Genomic DNA, 19,828 nt, shown 5'->3' with positions numbered 1-19,828 from the left:
AATTGCTGATCGCCGCCATTACTAGTAAAAAAAATTAAATAAATAAAAATGACAGAAATCTTTCTTCTAGTTGTAGACACGATAACTTTTGCGCAAACCAATCAATATACACTTATTGGGATTTTTTTTTAACAAAAATATGTGGCAGAATAAAAATTGGCCTAAAATGATGAAAAAATTAGATTTAATTTTTTATTGGGAATGTTATATAGCAGAAAGTAAAAAATATTGTTTTTTTTTTTTTCTTCTTCAGAATTGTCGCTCTTTTTTTTTTGTTTATAGCGCAAAAAATAAAAATCGCACAGGTGATCAAATACCACCAAAAGAAAGATCTATTTGTGGGAAAAAAGGACATCAACTTTATTTGGGTACAGTGTCACACGACCACGCAATTGTCAGTTAAAGTAACTCAGTGCCGCATCGCAAACAATGGCCTGGTCATTAAGGGGGTAAATCCTTCTGGTCAAGAAGTGGATAAAAAAAGGCTGCCTTTGCTTTGGTTATAATGTTGTCCTGTAAATGCTGAATCGGCAAGTGAACAGGCTTCCAAAGAAAAAACTGGTAGATGATCATGGGACAATTTTTGGTGTGTGTGTTGGTCAGACAATAACCCATGAGCTTCAGTTATATAGTCGCTTCTATTTTGTATGACTACTCTACCTCCTTTGTCAGCAGATTTAGCAATGATGTTGCTGTTGTTGGTGAGTTGGTCTTGTTGGCGAGTTGGCCAAGTGCTATCTGCTCAGAAGGGGTGAGGTTGGGGGGACAACAGGTATGGGAAGTATTAGTATTACGCATCTGCATACACTGCTTGATAAAAAGTTTGTACATAAGGGCCTTTTTTTGTGTGTGGGATTAAAATTGGATCTAGGCCTAAGATTGGGGTTGTGGATGGGTGGAGTGGAAAGACAAAGCTGGATGAGCCAATCAATGTCCTCATAGCAACTGTCTGCGTAAAGCTCCTCAAGATGTGCTAAAATGGGGAATTCCATGTCCTCAAAGGTGGGAAGTTCAACTGGAACTGGAACAGTCTCTGTAGTTGACTAGTGGTTGGATGATTTTATGTTATAAAATCGCTTGAACGTGAGATCTCTAACAAACTTGTTGAGATCCTTGAAAAGGATGAATGGGTTAGTTTATACTGTGGGGGCGAAGGTTATCCCTTTACCAAGTATGGAGATTTCATCACTAGACAATATATGGCTGGATAAGTTAAAGATCTTTACAGTCTCCAGATTATTTCTTTCCTTTGGTTTAGATCCTCTCCCCCCCCCCTCCTTCCTCGCCTGCAAGCTTTCTTTTTGTGAGGGATGGTGGGGGGCTCATCACTAAAAAAAAGTAATCGTATGGGAAGCAGGGGCTGCTGAAGGATCACAACCATGGTCAGACTCTATAGATGTATTTGATTTGGGAGACACAAGGATGGGATTGGTTTCAGAAGGGGACGGTAAATCATTGGTGGCTGTAGGAGTGAGTGGGAACATCAGTGGATGTCCCAGATAAGTGTTTGTGGGACTGAATGGAGCCCATGCAAGGACACACATCCCTACATAACTACATATGAGCTATAATAATTAATGTTTCTTGTGAGTGATTTAAAAAAAAAAAAAACGTCATTGGGATACTACACTTAGCTGGTGCTTTCTTCCATTGATCCATACAGAGCCGGTCACAACTCTGAAGATAGCAGCCACAGGTGGTCCCATGCTTTTCCTATTACCCCCAACCCTTATGGACTAGAGACTTTTATGTGGATTTCTTTTACCCTGGCCATTAGTTGTTTATATTTTTGATGGCTGGTCCATATATGCTAACTGTGCACCAGCGTTTTCACTCTTTATCTGTGGTATGACACCAATGATCTTTTTATCTGTCTCTTAAGGTGGCATTCTGACCACCAATGTAAGGGGCATTTTTCCTACTGACCCCCAATGAATTGGTTTTAGCAGGATTCCCCATAATCTGAAAAATAATTTTAGGGTTCCTCTGGAGAACAAAGTTGACAAAGGCTGCTGTTGGCTTTCAGCGCTCATGTTATGGAGATTATACAAGTGGAGATGTTCTGTAGTCCTAACTTTTATTTACAAGTGTGACAACACTGTTACCCTGTGATAGGGAGTCGCTTTTCAAAATTACATAAACTCTCCTGACAAGCATTAGTTTAATGGCACATTTAAATGAGACCCTGGTTTTGTGTCATTTTCAAAGTGAAGGCACAGAAAATGCTTTTCTGCTTAAACCTTGCATTCTGTCCTTGCCATGCCAAATAGCCACTTAAAGTAGCTGTAGATATCTCCCCACTTACAAGTTTGATGAGCACTATATTAGCACTGAATAGATTTATGGAACCTTTACAGGAGACTCTAGATTTTTGTTCTGCGCTGTCATCACAATTGAGAAGGTGAAGACACTGAAAATGCCGCACTGAGTAAGCTGCACATTCTCCCCCTACGGTTGACCATTTCATTTTTCGTCTTTCTCGCTCTCAAATGTGACTTGTTTCAGGTGTAATTGGATTTTCAGCTGCTTGTCAGATCTGATAATCTCCATTGCTCACATCTAGCATGTAAACTGGCAGTAATTCCTCCTTTTTAACGCAGGCCACGCTTCATATCCTCTTCATTACTGTGCCCTATATCTCGCACTTTGGCTTTCTCCTGGGCTGTGTTTAATGCACACAAATTGAATTTCAGGACAGATGGTTATAAAGTAGAACACAACTGTGAAAAGAAAATGTACGTTTTATAATTCCACGTGTTCAGGATACAAAGTCAGGCTGGCAGAGAACATGACGTATTTATGTCAGATGGGCAGTTTATTTTAAGGTCTGTTATACTGATATGATCCTTCAGCCAGCAGACACGGGTCCTTCTTGATGTCATCTGGGTGCGGTATCTGTGATCATTATACAAGCAGAAGAATGGCTTCTTATGAAGTATACAAAGCTTTGAAATAATAATTGTGTGTGAAAAATAAACCAAAGGAAAAAAAAGCCTATGGGTAGCGGCAATAAATTACATGCTTCAATTGGGTTTATAACAAAATCAAACCTTTGTAATCCAGTGTAGCAATTCAATTCGCTGTCCAAATGATTTTGATTCCCAGGGTTAACAAAAGCTTCTTGTATTCATGTTTGGAGCGATGTAGATAGGTCAGCATGCACAAGTCCTAATATTAAAGTAACCTAGAAACCAAAAAATTACACCTGACCATTTCCTTTTTAGACGATTATTGCTAGAGTACAAGTCACACTTGTACTTGGGAATCTGTATACCCAGTCTTCATTTATTATTAAAGTGGCTGAAACCTCAGGCATGAAATATGAACAAAGCATATCTCTCTGTAGTGTGTACTTGTCTCAATCCAGAATACAAAGTGTAATTTCGGTCTGCAGCTATGTTCCTCTGCTATCAGCATGAATCACTTCTGACAAGTTTTCCTGACCCCAAGAGAAATATGGTGACAGGGGAGGGATCTCCAGCAGATTGACATACCTCAGCTTTGTTTTTGTGAGCTGTGTGGAGGGGGGTGTGCCTCTTTCCTCCTATCAGCTCTCAGAGCTCTTCTTACTGAGCTTTGCAGAGTGAAATTTCTGCTCTCCGCTCCCTTTTTCTGAACTTTGACAAGCTTTATAAATTCTGCACTTTGAAGGGATGTTGTAAAAAGAAGACTGCAGATAGAGAGGTACAACCTATGTAGTAGATTTTTTTAAATGTCTATTTCTCTGTCGCTCATTGACAGACGCAGTCCTCTTGATTAATATCAAATTGGGTTGTACTGCCCTCTACAGGAGTAGGACACTAGGCAGAAGGAAAACGTTCTGGCCACACCTTAGGGGCAGTCCCAGAGGGTATATCCTCTCCCTCTCTGCTACAGGATGTTAGTTTTTTTCTGTCTAGTCAGGAGTAAGGACCTAAGTTCCTTGCTGGGATCTTTGGTCCTGGCAAGATTTTTTTAGAACATTTTTTTTTTAGGCAGCTTTTTTCTCCAGTTGTTCCTGTGAGATCTTCAAGCAAGTATGCTGAAACTGGGCGACGGGCTGGATGTTGAGATCCAGCGGTCACCCCAGTCAGCCTACGAGCGCGTGCAGGCCCTAGCTCCGCGCTGGGTCGGCCGCGACATAGTCCCACTGGACGGGGACTGACCCTGCGAGTTAAACGTCTCGCCGGGATGCCGACGACCAGTTGGAAACTGAGTCACGGAGTCCGTATTGGTCGTCAGCCCCCCCACCTCAGTGGAGAGGGGTTCTGTCAGGAGTTGGCGCCCGCCTGTTCCGGTTTGGTGAGTAAAATGTTCCCCCTCTCCCCCTGACGGGTTTGTGGGTGGACGCGGGCCCCTCCCTGGTATGATCGGACCCTCATGATCCTGGATCCCCCCTCTATCCTATAACAGGTGTCACAGATCCCCCTCTTAAGGGTGATTTAGTGAATAAGAACCAGAAGGCTTGGTTTGGGAGCTGACTATCGGAAGTCACTGTATGAGGGGCACTGTAAAGGGACCATGACTGAAGTCAGTGGCTGGCATTACTGATAGAATGGCCATGTAAGAAGGTGATAGCATCCTACCTTATACATAAGGTTGCAATACAGGCCGATGCCTGTGCCTGGACTACCGCCATCCTCCCGCAGGCCGCACACCTCCTGAAGGCCGCAGCAGGCCGCTGCCATCTTTCCACAGGGGCCGCAGGTCGCGCGGGGCCGCCATCTTGGCGTAGCCTTGTGTCTCCAGCATGGGGGCGGCCATTTTGGAAGTGACCAGCTACCTCGAGGAGTAGCATGGGAGGCGCCGGAAGGCGTGTAAAGGGGCAGAGCCGCCTCCTTTACCCGGGAAAAGGATCCAAAAGACTTCCTGTCTGTAAGAGACATCGCTGAAAGCAGGTTGATAGAAACTTCTGTGCATCAGGTGGTGAGCCTTGGGGTCTCTCTCTCTCTCTCTCTGTGGGGTCCAAAGCAGGTAACGCTGTTGCGCTGGGGGATTACAAAAAGAAAAGTTTTTTTCTTTTGCAAATATTTTTTGTTTGTTTGCTGGCAAGTGTCTTGGATTAATCATGGACCCTGCCACACATGTATCCCCACCTGATCCCCTCGAGGTGGCCGCAGGACCCTCCAGTGCCCCACTTATGATTGATGCATTATCAGCAGTTTTGGAGTCTTTGGTATCCCGGGTGGAGGTGGCCTGTCAGGGACGGGGGGCAAGAAAGCGACCCCCGCCTACCCCTATTTCATCTGACACTTCAGAGCTTGTCACTGCAGCTGCAGTTCCCTCTGCTGGGGCTGCTGTCTCGGGTACGGTCTCCTCAGACAGTGAGGAGGACGTTTCTGCATCCGCCATAGCGCAAGAAGAAGCGTTGGTGGACGCACTAGTCATGTCTGTCCGGGAAACCTTAAGTCTTGAGGTTACACCGGCAGAAGTAGCTGACACTGAAATTCCCTTTGGTACCAGCAAGCCTACCAAAATGGCGAAGGTTTTTCCCTTGCCCAAATGTTTGGGTAATCTAATTAAAGAAGAATGGGATCGTCCGAAACGAACCCCTGCTATTTCCAAACGCATTGCTAGGCGCTATCCGTTTGAGGAATCCCTCCTTAAAAAATGGACGGTACCACCAGTGGTGGACTCACCGATTTCCAGACTAAATAAAGCCACTGTTATCCTGTTGGAGGACGCTCCATCCTTTAGGGATCCGGTGGATCGAAAAGTGGAAGCGGAATCCCGCTCCATTTTTTCCCTGATAGGGTCAACATTGAGGCCAGTGGTTGCCATTGGTTTAGTTTCACAAACATTGACAGAATGGACCAAATTGTTACGCCGTGACATAAAGGGGAGAAGTATCCCCCCGGCAGTATCAGATTTGCTAGAGCAGATTATACAAGGGCTACAGTTCATCTGTGATGCCGCCCTGGACGCCACTCCCTTACTAGGGCGTGCATCGATTTCAGCAGTAGTCCTCAGACGTGTGTTGTGGTTAAAGTGCTGGTCGGCGGATCAGGGTTCCAAAAAAGCTTTGGCTAATCTTCCTTTTCAGGGCGATCGCCTGTTTGGGGCCACCTTGGATGAGATTATAAAGGATCTCACTGGGGGCAAGAGCACTTTTTTGCCACAGACTGCTAAGGGTAAAGGACCTCGTAACAGACGAGGACCTTCCTTTTCCGCTCATAAAAAGTTTGTTCGTTCCGCTGGGGCGGGCGATAAGGCGAAGCCCTCCAAAGCCCCTTCAGGGGGTTTCAAAGGGCGCTGGTCGGGTAAACAAAAGTCCGGCTCAGCCAAACCTGAAGATAAGACCTATACAGCCCGAAGGTGCGCCCCCACCCATCTCTGGGGTGGGGGGACGTCTTCACCAGGTTCCCGGATCCATGGCTTTCCAGAATCCCGGACAAAGGGGTTCGCGAGGTCATACGGTCGGGATACAAGATCGAGTTTCGATCACTTCTACCGGTGCGATTCTTCCCTTCCAACATTCGACTATCCCCGGATCGCTTAAGAGCTTTGCGGGGGGCAGTAATGGACTTGATGCAACAGGGAGCGGTAGTTCCCGTTCCTTGAGCAGAACGTTTTCAGCGGTTCTATTCAAATCTATTCACTATACCCAGAGAGGAGGGCAAGGTGCGTCCAATTCTGGACCTAAGAGCACTCAATCATTTTGTACAGGGACAAGAATTCAAGATGCAGTCCATCTGAACATATGTGGGCCTAACTTTGGAGACATCCTTGACAAGGGTGTGTCTCCTTACGGAGAAGCTCCGGAAGATTCAGTGAACGATTCGGATGTTACTGTCCGTCAACTGGCCTTCCCTTCGGATAAGGATTCTGGGACTGATGGTGGCCTTCTTAGAGGCAGTACCGTATGCCCAGTCTCATACCCGAATTCTCCAAAAGGAGATTCTTTTCAAATGGAATCGGAATCCCGATTCTCTGGACAATCGGATCTGGTTGAGCGAGCGGACCAGGGAGTTTCTGGTTTGGTGGCTTCGGTCTCCGATGCTCAACCAGGGGAAGTAATTTCCTCCGATAGAATCCAGGTTACTGATAAATGTATTGGAACTGAGAGCGATCAGACTTTGTCTGATTTACTGGACCGAGCAGCTTCAGGGCAGCCCGGTTTTGGTCCAGTCGGACAAGGCCACGGCCGTGGCTTATGTCAATCACCAAGGGGGCACCAAGAGTGCCCTGGCGGCCATAGAAGTGGCCAGCATTCTTCATTGGGTGGAACGGTTTGTTCCGGCTCGCTCCACGGTATTCACTCCGGGGGTGGAAGATCGGCAGGCAGATTAGCTCAGCCGTCAGATTCTGGATCAAGGGGTTTGGCCTCTTCATCCAGAGGTATTTCACCAGCTGTGCCTTCATTAGGGCACCCCGGAGGTGGATCTGTTGGCAGCTCGGCTCAACAGGAAGGTGCGGAGGTTTGTAGCCCGCTCCTGAGATCCTCGAGCGGACGCAGCAGACACGCTGGTCGCCCTGTGGGGACAGTATCAGCTATGTCTTCCCTCCTCTCAAGTTGCTGCCGAAACTTCTTCGCAGGATAGAGGTGGAGGGAATTCCAGTTATCCTGGTAGCTCCGGACTGGCCTCGTCGACCCGGGTAAGACGACTTGGGCAGGCTGGTCGCGGACGCTCCTTGGAGACTTCCTCTCAGGGAGGATCTGTGGTCTCAGGGACCAATCTTCCATCCTGCTTTGCAATCGCTGGCTTTAGCGGCCTGGCTATTGAGACTCAGGTGCTGAAGGACAAAGGATTGTCAACTTCAGTTATTCCTACTTTAATTAAAGCAAGGAAAGCGACTTCCAGAAAAGTCTATCATCGCACATGGAGGTCTTATATTGCGTGGTGTGAATCCCTTGGATTTCCTCCACTTGCCTATTCGGTGACCCGAATCTTGGCTTTTCTGCAACAGAGGATTGAGCAGAAGCTGGCCTTGAGTACTATCAAGGGTCAGGTTTCAGCGTTAGCAATCTTCTTTCAGAAGCCTTTGGCTACTCATTCCTTGGTGCGGAATTTCATCCAGGGGGTGCGGCACCTGGCTCCGCCAGTGCACGCGCCTTTACCGCCCTGGGATCTTAATTTGGTGTTGTCGGTTCTTCAGAATATTATATTGAAAATATTAGGGAGATTCCCTTGCTTAAGTTATCCCAGAAGGTGGCCTTCTTGGTGGCTATCATTTCTGCACGCAGGGTGTCAGAACTGGCCGCATTATCCTGTCGTTCCCCATATCTGGTGGTTCATAGGGATAAGGTGGTTCTTCGTCCGAATCCATCCTTCCTTCCTAAAGTGGTTTCAGAGTTTCATCTGAATGAAGATATTGTGCTACCTTCCCTGTGTCCTAAGCCCAGTCATCCTCTGGTGTTTGCGTTACATTCCTTGGATGTGGTTCGGGCATATACTTGAAAACTACGGACTCGTTTCGTAAGACGGATTCACTTTTTGTGATCACGGATGGCCCCAAAAAGGGGTTGCCTGCATCTGCCGCGACTATCTCCAAATGGATCAGACAGACGGTGGTACAGGCTTATTCGATTAAGGGTCAGAATCCTCCGTTCCCTGTTAAGAGTGACGCACTCCACTCGGGCGCTTAGTGCTTCCTGGGCCTTCCGCCATCAGGCGTCAGTGGTCCAGGTTTGCAAGGCAGCTACCTGGTCGTCGGTTCATACCTTTACAAAATTTTATAAAGTTGATGTGTTGGCATTGGCGGATGCCTCTTTTGGCCGCAAGGTTTTGCAGGCCGCAATTTGAGGAGACCGTTGGTCTACCTCGAGGGTTTTTTTCTGTTGGATTTTCAGTTGAGTGTCATCCTTTTGTCTGATGGGTCTTTAAAACTTCTAGTTGGCACCGGTTGGGCCTTCTAGATTGGATCTTGATTTCTGTTATCCCACCCCTCATTTGTGGCACTGCTTTGGGACGTCCCAATTTGATATTAATCAAGAGGACTGCGTCTGTCAATGAGCGACAGAGAAAAATGGATTTTTGTAAAATCTTACCGTAAAATCCTTTTCTCTTAAGCTCATTGACAGACGCAGTACCCGCCCCTCTACTTTTGATTTGGGTTAAATTCTCTGACACTGCTTTGTGACATAACTAACATCCTGTAGCAGAGAGGGAGAGGATATACCCTCTGGGACTGCCCCTAAGGTGTGGCCAGAACGTTTTCCTTCTGCCTAGTGTCCTACTTCTGTATAACCTGTAGAGGGCAGTATTAATTTGATATTAATCAAGAGGACTGCGTCTGTCAATGAGCTTAAGAGAAAAAGATTTTATGGTAAGATTTTACAAAAACCCATTTATATCACCTGAGACCAGTCACTTTCCCGGGTATATGTAAAGGTTTACAACCACTTTAATGTGCAGGCTTTTCTATGAAGAACCTACATTTGCCTTCCTACTTGGAATAAAATTATAATAAATCTCCTTTTATTTAATTTAAGAAGAGAAGGTCCAGGCTCGTCTAAATATATATATATATATATATATATATATGGTCCTAGTCCTTTACAATATCCCTTTTTTTGTCCTGGGGAGTTCCAAAGCTGCTGTTCCCTTCTCCGTGTGCGGGTGTCACATTTTAGCTAGCTTGATTCTAAGGAGATACTCCCCTGCTTCCTCCTCCCAGCAATTTGACTGACAGCAGCAGGAGCCTATCGCTCTTATGCCTTCAGTGTCTCCTGCTAAATACACAAAATCAGGGAATGACCTTGATTAATTACGGAGCCAGTCCTGGTGACCAGGACAGCAGGTGTTTAAAGATGAGGTTGGAGGAGAATGTTTTTTCATGTACTGGGCACTTTTTACCTTTCACCTTTAGCCTGTTAACGCATTAAGGTAAAGAAACGTTAAGCTTTTAGTACCACTTTAACTTATTGTGTGTGAGGATGCACCTAGGACCTGGGATTTAGGAGGTAAAAGGTCACTCAAAGTCTAGCATTTGCTGCTCTGCCAATTACCTGACTCGCTGATAACACAGGGTCTTCTGAGTGCGCATACCAATAAACCTGTACATAACAAGCATATGAGTAAACACAGAGCTCATACTCTTATGGTTACCTAGAAGCTGAAAGACCTAGTTCTTTATCAGCAGGGGCCCAGGCAAGTTGCAGGACAGCAGTTGTCACCCAAGGAGACCTCCACCTTAGGCTGAGGTTATACTTGTGATCCTTGCCAGTGGCAGGATGGCTGAAAACTGCGGAAATGTTGCAGAATGTAAGTTACCAGCGAGGCAGCAAAGTCTCACTCATCTAGCCAATTAGAGAGTGACAAATGGAACCAGGTGAGTATACTTCTACCCTGTTTAGACCCATGTAGCAATCCTGATACTGTCAAGCTGTTACCAGACACTAGTGTGACATGGCCCTCAGTTCCAAGATTCAGTCTTTCAAAGTTGCATAAGAGGGGTATAAATCATGCATGGACAAGTGTAATAATATAGGACAGAATGTTCCAATTCTTGCAAAAAGTCAGTAAAGACTCCTTAAAAAAAAAAAAAAAAAACAAAAGCAGTGTTAATAAACCTACCAGTATTAGCTTTTTTAAAGCAGAATTATACCCTGCAACTTTTTTTTTTTTTTAAGGCCTCCAGGAGAAATTGTCATATGCTAGTATGCCCAGCATTTTAGCACATTATGGCAGACTTACCTGTTAAACGATCCCTACTAGCAGAGCGCTGTCAGTGCTCCCACTGGTCATGGTCTCATCCATCTTCTCCCAGTCTTCCTTTGGGGTTCTTACAGTTCAGGCACTTGACTGGCTGGGTTGTGATGATGTCACTCCCACAGGAGTAACCTCATCATGACACAGAGCAGTTCCATAAATTTATACTGAGCTGCGTATGCACTGCTTAGTGTTAATTATTGTTGACAGGCAGGGGGGAAGCGTTAATGACAGAAGAGACCAATACGGTTCCTTTTGTCATAAAAATCATACCTGTCAGGGTTTTATTTTTTAAGTTTATTTCCACTTTAATATACCCAGGGATACAAAGTTGGATGCCAAAGCATGCCACATGCCCAGGTCCGTGTAAACCGTGCTTAGTTTATATTCAGCTGACTGACAAGTACATAGAGTGCATCTGCTCCGCTTACCTGTTTAATGAATTCAATCCCAGGAGCTGTAAATGATCACTTTAAGCTACACTATGCTCATCTACTCACTGGAGCAACGGATTATAAACCACTGGACTGCATAGATATTTAGCTAAGTCATGCCCATCTCCCATACATTGTGATTTAGAATGCCATTGGTTGAAAACTGAATGTGCATATAGGGATATTGCATATGTCTTTTCCTTCTTCATTCTCTCTCTATAGTCAACATTGCAGGCCAGTGTCAAGCTGAATGTAAACAAAGCACTGCCCTGGACCTGTGATAACTCTTTAAGCATGTTAAACGAATAAGGTTAAGGGCTATATTTGCAAATTTGCTTCTTTTCTCCAGATATACTAAATGAGCAATTGTCTTTTAAAATTACAGTTAGACAATCTTACAGGCGGTATCGTCACTCATTATGCCGACCACACAGAATATTAAGCATTTGTTTTTGCTGCTGTGTTTGATGTAATGAATCATTTTGTAAACTTTGTTCCACCTAGCTGGAAAGTTTTTGCTTAGTGGCCTTTACCATATTTTGCCTATGCTTTTGTGCTTTTATGTCTTCTCAGATCTCAGGTCTAAGTCTACCTCTTCCCCCCAAGAAACTTATTAGAAACATGGACCGTGAATTTATCGCTGAGCGACAGAAAGGGCTCCAAATTTATCTAAACTTTATCACCTCCAATCATATATTGAGTAATTGTGAAATTGTAAAAAAGTTCCTCGACCCAAATAATTATTCTGCAAATTACACAGGTAGGTCACAAGATGTTGATGTTTTATGTGCCCTACAATGAGTCACATTTTGGCATGATTTAGATGATGCAGTCGTATGATAGTCTAATTGTGTGTGATAGTGTCACTAAATCTACAGGTCTGCATTGGCTGCAAGAATGTTATTCGAAGGGTCCTTCTTAGTGCGGACCACTGAATGCAAACCCTAAACGTTTAGGGTGCCCACACATGTAATTATTTTACAGGATTTTGCTGACCTAATTTGCTGATATTCAGGCTGTGAGTAGATTATCTCTGTCTCTCAAGGCTGACTGAAAACTGAAAGGCTGCTTTATGTGGCCTAATGAATATATCAGTGTGAATATGAAGAACTTTCTCTACTGCATGAATGCTGCTGACAACACTGTATGTCACACTTTAGCATCGCTATGATGTAAACATGACACCCCGTGCCCAGTTGTCAGGTGGCCTGGCTGATCTGCATCTTTAGTGCTGATCTTCAGGCTCTCTAAATTATCCTTTTAGATAAATTAACCCAGCTTAGTAGGTTCTGAAAAATGTCTATCCTTAAAGTGCCCACATGTGTTTTGCTAATTCCTGTCGTCTGTCTAATTCTTGCAGTAAAGCCAAGAAAACGAACCAGTGGTATATTATTGTGTCCTTTTACTAAACAAGAATGCTTTGTATGCAAACTATTAGGACTATTGTGTATCATCTATACATTTTTTTTCTTGAAGCTTTATGATTTAAAATGGAACTTCACTCAAAATAGAACCTCCCTCCCCTCCTCTCCAACATTTGGAATGTTTTTTTTTTTCAGGGAGGGGTTACCTGATTTTGACACTTACGTTCAGATTGCTGGGGCGATCTACAGTATCTCACAAAAGTGAGTACACCCCTCACATTTTTGAAAATATTTTATTATATCTTTTAATGTGGCAACACTGAAGAGATGACACTTTGCTACAATGTAAAGTAGTGATTGTACACCTTGTATAACAGTGTAAATTTGCTGTCCCCTCAAAATAACTCAACACACAGCCAATAATGTCTAAACCGCTGGCAACAAATGTGAGTACACCCCTAAGTGACAATGTCCAAATTGGGCCCAAAGTGTCAATATTTTGTGTGGCCACCATTATTTTTTAGCACTTCCTTAACCCTCTTGGGCATGGAGTTCACCCCTGGAGTCCTCTTACACTCCTCCATGATGACATCATGTAGCTGGTGGATGTTAGAGACCTTGCACTCCTCCACCTTCTGTTTGAGGATGCCCCACAGATGGTCAATAGGGTTTAGGTCTGGAGACATGCTTGGCCAGTCCATCACCTTTACCCCCAGCTTCTTTAGCAAGGCAGTGGTCATCTTAGAGGTGTGTTTGGGGTCGTTATCATCTTGGAATACTGCCCTGCGGCCCAGTCTCCAAAGGGAGGGGATCATGCTCTGCTTCAGTATGTCACAGTACATGTTGGCATTCATGGTTCCCTCAATGAACTGTAGCTCCCCAGTGCCGGCAGCACTCATGCAGCCCCAGACCATGACACTCCCACCACCATGCTTGACTGTAGTCAAGACACACTTGTCTTTGTACTTCTCACCTGGTTGCTGCCACACGCTTGACACCAAATAAGTTTATCTTGGTCTCATCAGACCACAGGACATGGTTCCAGTAATTTATGTCCTTAGTCTGCTTGTCTTCAGCAAACTGTTTGCAGGCTTTCTTGTGCATCATATTTAGAAGAGGCTTCCTTCTGGGATGACAGCCATGCAGACTTTTTTGATGTAGTATGTGGTGTATGGTCTAAGCACTGACAGGCTGACTCCCCCCCCCCCCCATTCAACCTCTGCAGCAATGCTGGCGGCACTCATGTCTATTTCTCAAAGACAACCTCTGGATATGATGCTGCACTCAACTTCTTTGATGGACCATGGCGAGGCTTGTTCTGTTAAACCGCTGTATGGTCTTGGCCACCATGCTGCAGTTCGGTTTCAGGGTCTTGGCAATATTCTTATAGCTAGGCTATCTTTATGTAGAGCAACAATTCTTTTTTTCAGATCCTCAGAGAGTTCTTTGCCATGAGGTGCCATGTTAAACTTCCAGTGAGCAGTATGAGAGAGTGAGAGCAATAACACCAAATTTAACACATCCGCTCCCCATTCACACCTAAGACCTTGTAACACTAACGAGTCACATGACACCGGGGAGTGAAAATGGCTATTCGGGCCCAATTTTGACATTGTCACTTAGGGTTGTACTCATTTTTGTTGCCTGCGGCTTAGACATTAATGGCTGTGTGTTGAGTTATTTTGAGGGGACAGCAAATTTACACTGTTATACAAGCTGTACACTCACTACTTTGCATTGTAGCAAAGTGTAATTTCTTCAGTGTTGTCACATGAAAAGGTATAATAAGATATTTTCAAATATGTGAGGGCTGTACTCACTTTTGTGATATACTGTAAATATAAGTTCAGCCCATCCTCCCCCTCACACAGGCTCATGGGACACGTGACAGGTCCCAGGAGACTGCGGGAACATTTACGGGGTGCGGTGTGGCTCGCACATGCGCACTGGACAGCCGACTTTGAAGCTACAAGGAGTCAGAGTCAGCTACCAACAGTTAAGATGCTGGTGCCTGAACCCGAAGATCGTCAAAAGCTGGGTGGGGTGAAGATATCACTGGATTTTTTTTTTTTTTTTTTAAGTCAGCATCTACAATGTTTGTAGCTGCTGACTTTTATAATTTTATTTACAGGGTGAAGAACCTCGTTAAGCACATTTTTTATTTTTTAGGGAGTAAATCTATTGTCTTGTGAATGTATTATTTTTGGGTTACAGGCTCAAATCAACCGTGTATCAGCTGCTCTTTGTCTTCCATGTTTTATCATATAATGGAAAAATAAAAGCCAGCTGTAGCAGCTGCCTTTGATGTCTACACAGTCTACATGAGGAGATGAAATACCTTGTTTTTATCAACACATGTTCTTCAAGTGTTCACATATTGCACAGAACAAAGGCCCAAATATAATGACAGCTTTAGCAGATGTCACAAAACAGAGAGACATGGGTTGTATGGACAGCTTAAAGATTAAATGAATCCTGGAAGCAGCTTAATATAACAAAGACAAGCAGAGGGAAAAGGTCCAGTTACCAGTATTACCTGCAGTATTCTTGCAATTGATCTTTCCCCATTACTGACTTAACATACATTGTTCTGTGTCTTTGTGTGGAGGTGGCCATCTTGGTAGTGGGATGACTTTTCTTCCTCATTTCAGAAGTTCCAGCTATCAGCACTGTTGTAACATTTTTAAATCTCCCTCCAAATTCCATATTGTTAGACACCCATGAGAAATTTCTCCAGTTGTGGGAAACCTGGATTGCCCATGCTCAGCCATCTTGGTTTCACAGTGATCTTTTGTCTCTCTAACATCCCTACTTTGCAAATTCTTGGTACTCCTCTTTTTCTTTCCCCCCTGATTGTCCTATGAGGCTGCAGGGCCCTTGACCCTCTGTCTGGACAGTGCTAATTGGCCCTGTGCTCATCACATGCACGCGCAAATACATACAAAAAGAAACATAGATGCTGAAAAAGTAGGTTCTCAAGCAGGAGTATCATGTGCAAGAGACCTAATACTATATGGCTCAGCACACTGATTATGTTTTTTTTTCACGCTCACACTTATTCATTGTTGAATGTAACTCCAATTGATGGCTCTATCTATTTGACTGACTAATAATAAAATTCCCCTCCAAATAACTTGAAGCCTAGTAGGCATTGGCAGCAGTGCCTTAGATCTCACATTGCAGATATATTCAGGTGTAGGCACAGGAAGTGCACTTTTTTTTTTTTTTCAGGAGGAATTCAACACCTTAGACTGTAAGCTTCTCGAGGGCAGGGACTGATGTGAATGTACTATGTATGTATGTATATATATATATATATATATATATATATATATATATATATATATATATATATATATATATATGTATGTATGTATGTAAAGCGCTGCGTAAATTGATTGCGCTATAGAAGTACCTGTAATAAATAAAAAAGTATATTTCTCTTTCGTTCATTGACACACAGCTCTTCATCTTGACCGTATGGTTATACTGCCCCCTACAGGAGTAGGATACTAGGCTAGGATAGTAGGAGAAAAGCTTGAGCACGCCTATGGGGTAGTCCCTTGGGTTATACTCCCACTTCCTGCTATAGGTATACAGGTTTTTTTGCCTAATCAGGAGTAAGGACCTAGTTCTTTGCTGGGATCTCTGGTCCTAGCAATTTTTCTTTCTTAATGGAATATTTTCCTTGTTTTATTAATTTGTTCCTGTGAGAATCTACTATCAACTGCCAGACTGGGCAACGAACTGCATAACATAGATCCTTAGGGTCCCCCCAGTCCGGCCAGCCAGCGCGTTCAGACCGCAGCTCCGCACTAGGTTGGCTTCGACATAGCTTCACTGGATGGGGGCTGGCCTGCGAGTTAAACATCTGACGAGGATGCATACGAACTGGCTTTGGCCTTAGTCACAGGGTTTACTCATGGCTGACAGCACCCACATTACGATAGAGCGGTGTCCTGTCCATAGCGGTGCCCATCCTGTTCCTGGTGTGGTAAGTAGCTCTCCCCCCTCTACCCCTGGCGGGTTTTGGGGTGGACCTGGGCCCCTCCCTGGAATGATCGGATTCCCAGATTCCCCTCCTTCCCAATCCCGTCTCCCCTTCCCCCAACTCGGTGGTCTATTGCGCCTGTGCCCTCCATCTGCTCACACACAACCCTCCCCCCTCTTCCCCGGGGCAGACATACCTTCCTTAGGTCAAATGGGGTGCTGCATGGGGGTGGGGGGGGTAGCGCGCCGCCAGCAACCAAACGATCACTCCTTGGACGGGATTGGCCTGGTGGGGGTTCCTGTCAGGACCCCCCTCCCTGTAGGGATAGTTTTTTCAGGCCCTAGGACCCCAGGAGCCGCTGTCATTTGCTTGTAGCCTTATGTGCTACAGATCGGCGACTGTGTTTGTGTAGCCTCAGCTGCCATTTTTCCATGGTTTCCCATTGCAAAAAACGGCAGCCATTTTTTTTTTAGTTCAAATGGGCGGTGATTCGGCAGTGGGAAGTCTCCTCAGCCTCTAGTGTCTGAATCAGCGCTGTTCCTCTCCCTGATCGCCGCGTAGGTGCAGATAGCTTTGCTGTTAGCTGACCGGTGGTGGTGAGTGCCTGGTGGGGTTGTCTCTCCCTCTTGCTGCTATACAGCGGTAGTGCTGTGCTGGGCCTTGTGGTATTAACAGCACAGTGGGTTGTCACTTGCAGTGTTGATACACTTTGTTGTGCCAATTCCCCTTCTCCATTCATGTAGTCTCTGAAGCATGTATCACCACCTGATCCCCTCTCAGAGGCTGCTGGGCCCTCTGGGGCCCCACAACTGGCTGCACTGACGGCGGTCCTGGAGTCCCTGGTGTCCAAAGTGGATTTGGTCATGGGCAAACAGGCTACCAAAAAGCGTCACCCCGCCTTCACCTGCTTCCTCTGTTTCGCAGATCCAGGGTCTTAATTTGGCCACCGGGGATGCTAGTTACCCTTCAGGATCTGCGTTCACGCACCCTGCGTGCTCAGATAGTGAGGATGATTCCTCTGTTCCTCTAGCCGCTCATGAAAAGGCGCTAGTGGATGCACTGATTGTATTGGTGCGGGAAACCTTACATATGGAAGATGTGATTAACCCAGAATCAGAGGCGCGGGTCACCTTTGGAACCCACAAGTCCTTTAAAGGGGCGAGGGTGTTCCCCCTTTCCCTTTTTTAACGATGTTGTCTCAAAAAAGTGGGGGTTCTCCAAAATGTACCTTTGCAATCCCTAAGCGTTTTGCATGGCAGTAACCTTATTAGGAGTACCTCCTTAAAAAATGGACGGTACCTCCTGTAATGGACTCCCCAGTTTCCAGGTTGAATAAAGCCACTGTCCTACCAGTAAAAGAGTCCCCGGTCATCTCTTATGTGGCTGATAGATGGTCAGAGGCCTTGACCCGCCATATGTTCACTGTGGCTCGGTTGGCACTTTGGCCGGTGTTTACCATCACCCTGGTGTCACAAGGTACGACTGAATGGGCAAAGTTTTACACCGGGACCTGAAGGAGAAACCGCTCCCCCCTGAGTTTGTGGAGCTGGCGGATCAGTTGGTCCAAGGGCTACAGTTTGTCTGACGCCTCGTTGGATGCCGTTTTTCTGCTTCTAGACTGTCCATCTCAGCAGTGGTCCTGCGGCGCTCCTGTGGAGCTTTCTTGGATGACATCATCAAAGGCCTCACAGGGGGAAAGAGCACTCTTCTTCCTCAGGCTTCCAAGGGCGAGGAGTCCCGTCGCAGATGGGGTCCTTCCTTTTCTGCTCACAAGCGGCCTTTTTGTCCCTCTGGATCTCAAGACAAGGGATCTAAAACCTTCCGGGCCTCCAATGGGGGTTCCAAGAAGTCTTGGTCGGGCAAACCAAGAGCTGGGTCTGCCAGGACTGCGGACAAAAACTCCTCCGCATGAAGGGGCGCCCTCACACGTATCTGGGGTGGGGGGGGGCGTCTTCGCTGGTTTCGGGACCCGTGGACCTTCCTGATTCAAGACAATTGGGTCCACTAAGTCATTTGATCCGGCTAAAAGATCGAGTTTCGATCACATCCACCCGAAAGGTTCTTCCCTTCCAACCCGCATACAGTTGTGCTCATAAGTTTACATACCCTGGCAGAATTTATTATTTCTTGGTCATTTTTCGGAGAATATAAATGATAACACAAAAACTTTTCTTTCACTCATGTTTAGTGTTTGGCTGAAGCCATTTATTATCAATCAACTGTGTTTACTCTTTTTAAATCATGATGACAACAGAAACTACATAAAATGACCCTGATCAAAAGTTTACATACCCTGGTGATTTTGGCCTGATAACATGCAAACAAGTTGACACAAAGGGGTTTGAATGGCTATTAAAGGTAACCGTCCTCACCTGTGATGTAATTAGTGTGTGTGTGTGTGTGTGTGTGTGTGTGTGTGTGTGTGTGTGTGTGTGTGTGTGTGTAAAAGGTCAATGAGTTTCTTGTCTCCTGACAGACCCTTGCATCTTTCATCCAGTGCTGCACTGACGTTTCTGAGATCTGAGTAATGGGGAAAGCAAAATAATTGTCAAAGGATCTTCGGGAAAAGGTAGTTGAACTGTATAAAACAGAAAAGGGATATAAAAAGATATCCAAGGAATTGAGAATGCCAATCAGTAGTGTTCATACTCAATCAAAAAGTGAAAAATGAGGGGTTCTGTTGAAACCAAACTACGGTCAAGTAGACCAACTAAAATTTCAGCCACAACTGCCAGGAAAATTGTTTGGGATGCAGAGAAAAACGCACAAATAACTTCAGGTGAAATACAGGACTCTGAAAACATGTGGTGTGGCTTTTTCAAGATGCACAATAAGGAGGCACTTGAAGAAAGATGGGCTGCATGGTCGAGTCGCCAGAAGAAAGCCATTACTACGCAAGTGCCACAAAGTATCCTGCTTACAATACGCCAAACAGCACAGAGACGAACCTCAAACCTTCTGGCACAAAGTAATTTGGAGTGATGAGACCGAAATTGAGCTTTTTGGCAACAACCATTAACGCTACATTTGGAGAGGAGTCAACAAGGCCTATGATGAAACGTACACCATTCCTACTGTGAAACACAGAGGTGGATCACTGATGTTTTGGGGATGTTTGAGCTACAAAGGCACAGGAAATTTGGTCAGAATTGATGGCAAGATGAATGCAGTATGTTATCAAAAAATATTGGAGGAAAATTTGCATTCATCAGCCCGGAAGCTGCGCATGGGACGTACTTGGACATTCCAACATGACAATGATCCTAAACACAAGGCCAAGTGGTCCTGTCATTGGCTACAGCAGAATAAAGTGAAGGTTCTGGAGTGACCATCACAGTCTCCTGACCTCAATATCATTGAACCACTATGGGGAGATCTCAAACGTGCAGTTCATGCAAGACAGCCCAA

General features: G+C 45.2%; 1 protein-coding gene across 2 annotated transcripts in view; it reads left to right on the top strand.

Annotated features, from left to right (window-relative positions):
• The window catches only part of PXK (PX domain containing serine/threonine kinase like), a 174,724-nt gene that overhangs the window by 84,632 nt on the left and 70,264 nt on the right, over nucleotides 1-19,828 (top strand). For both annotated transcript variants that reach the window (XM_082265566.1, XM_082265567.1), the window contains exon 4: nucleotides 11,639-11,825. In XM_082265566.1, the coding sequence (XP_082121692.1) occupies nucleotides 11,639-11,825 (187 nt within the window). The remainder of the gene's footprint in view (nucleotides 1-11,638; nucleotides 11,826-19,828) is intronic.

The sequence above is a fragment of the Pelophylax lessonae genome (genome assembly GCF_965119305.1).
Source record: "Pelophylax lessonae genome assembly, chromosome: 8".
Classification (NCBI taxonomy): Eukaryota; Metazoa; Chordata; class Amphibia; order Anura; family Ranidae; genus Pelophylax; species Pelophylax lessonae.
The sequence above is the reverse complement of the archived record's forward strand: the minus strand, read 5'-3'. Positions and strand labels throughout refer to the sequence as shown.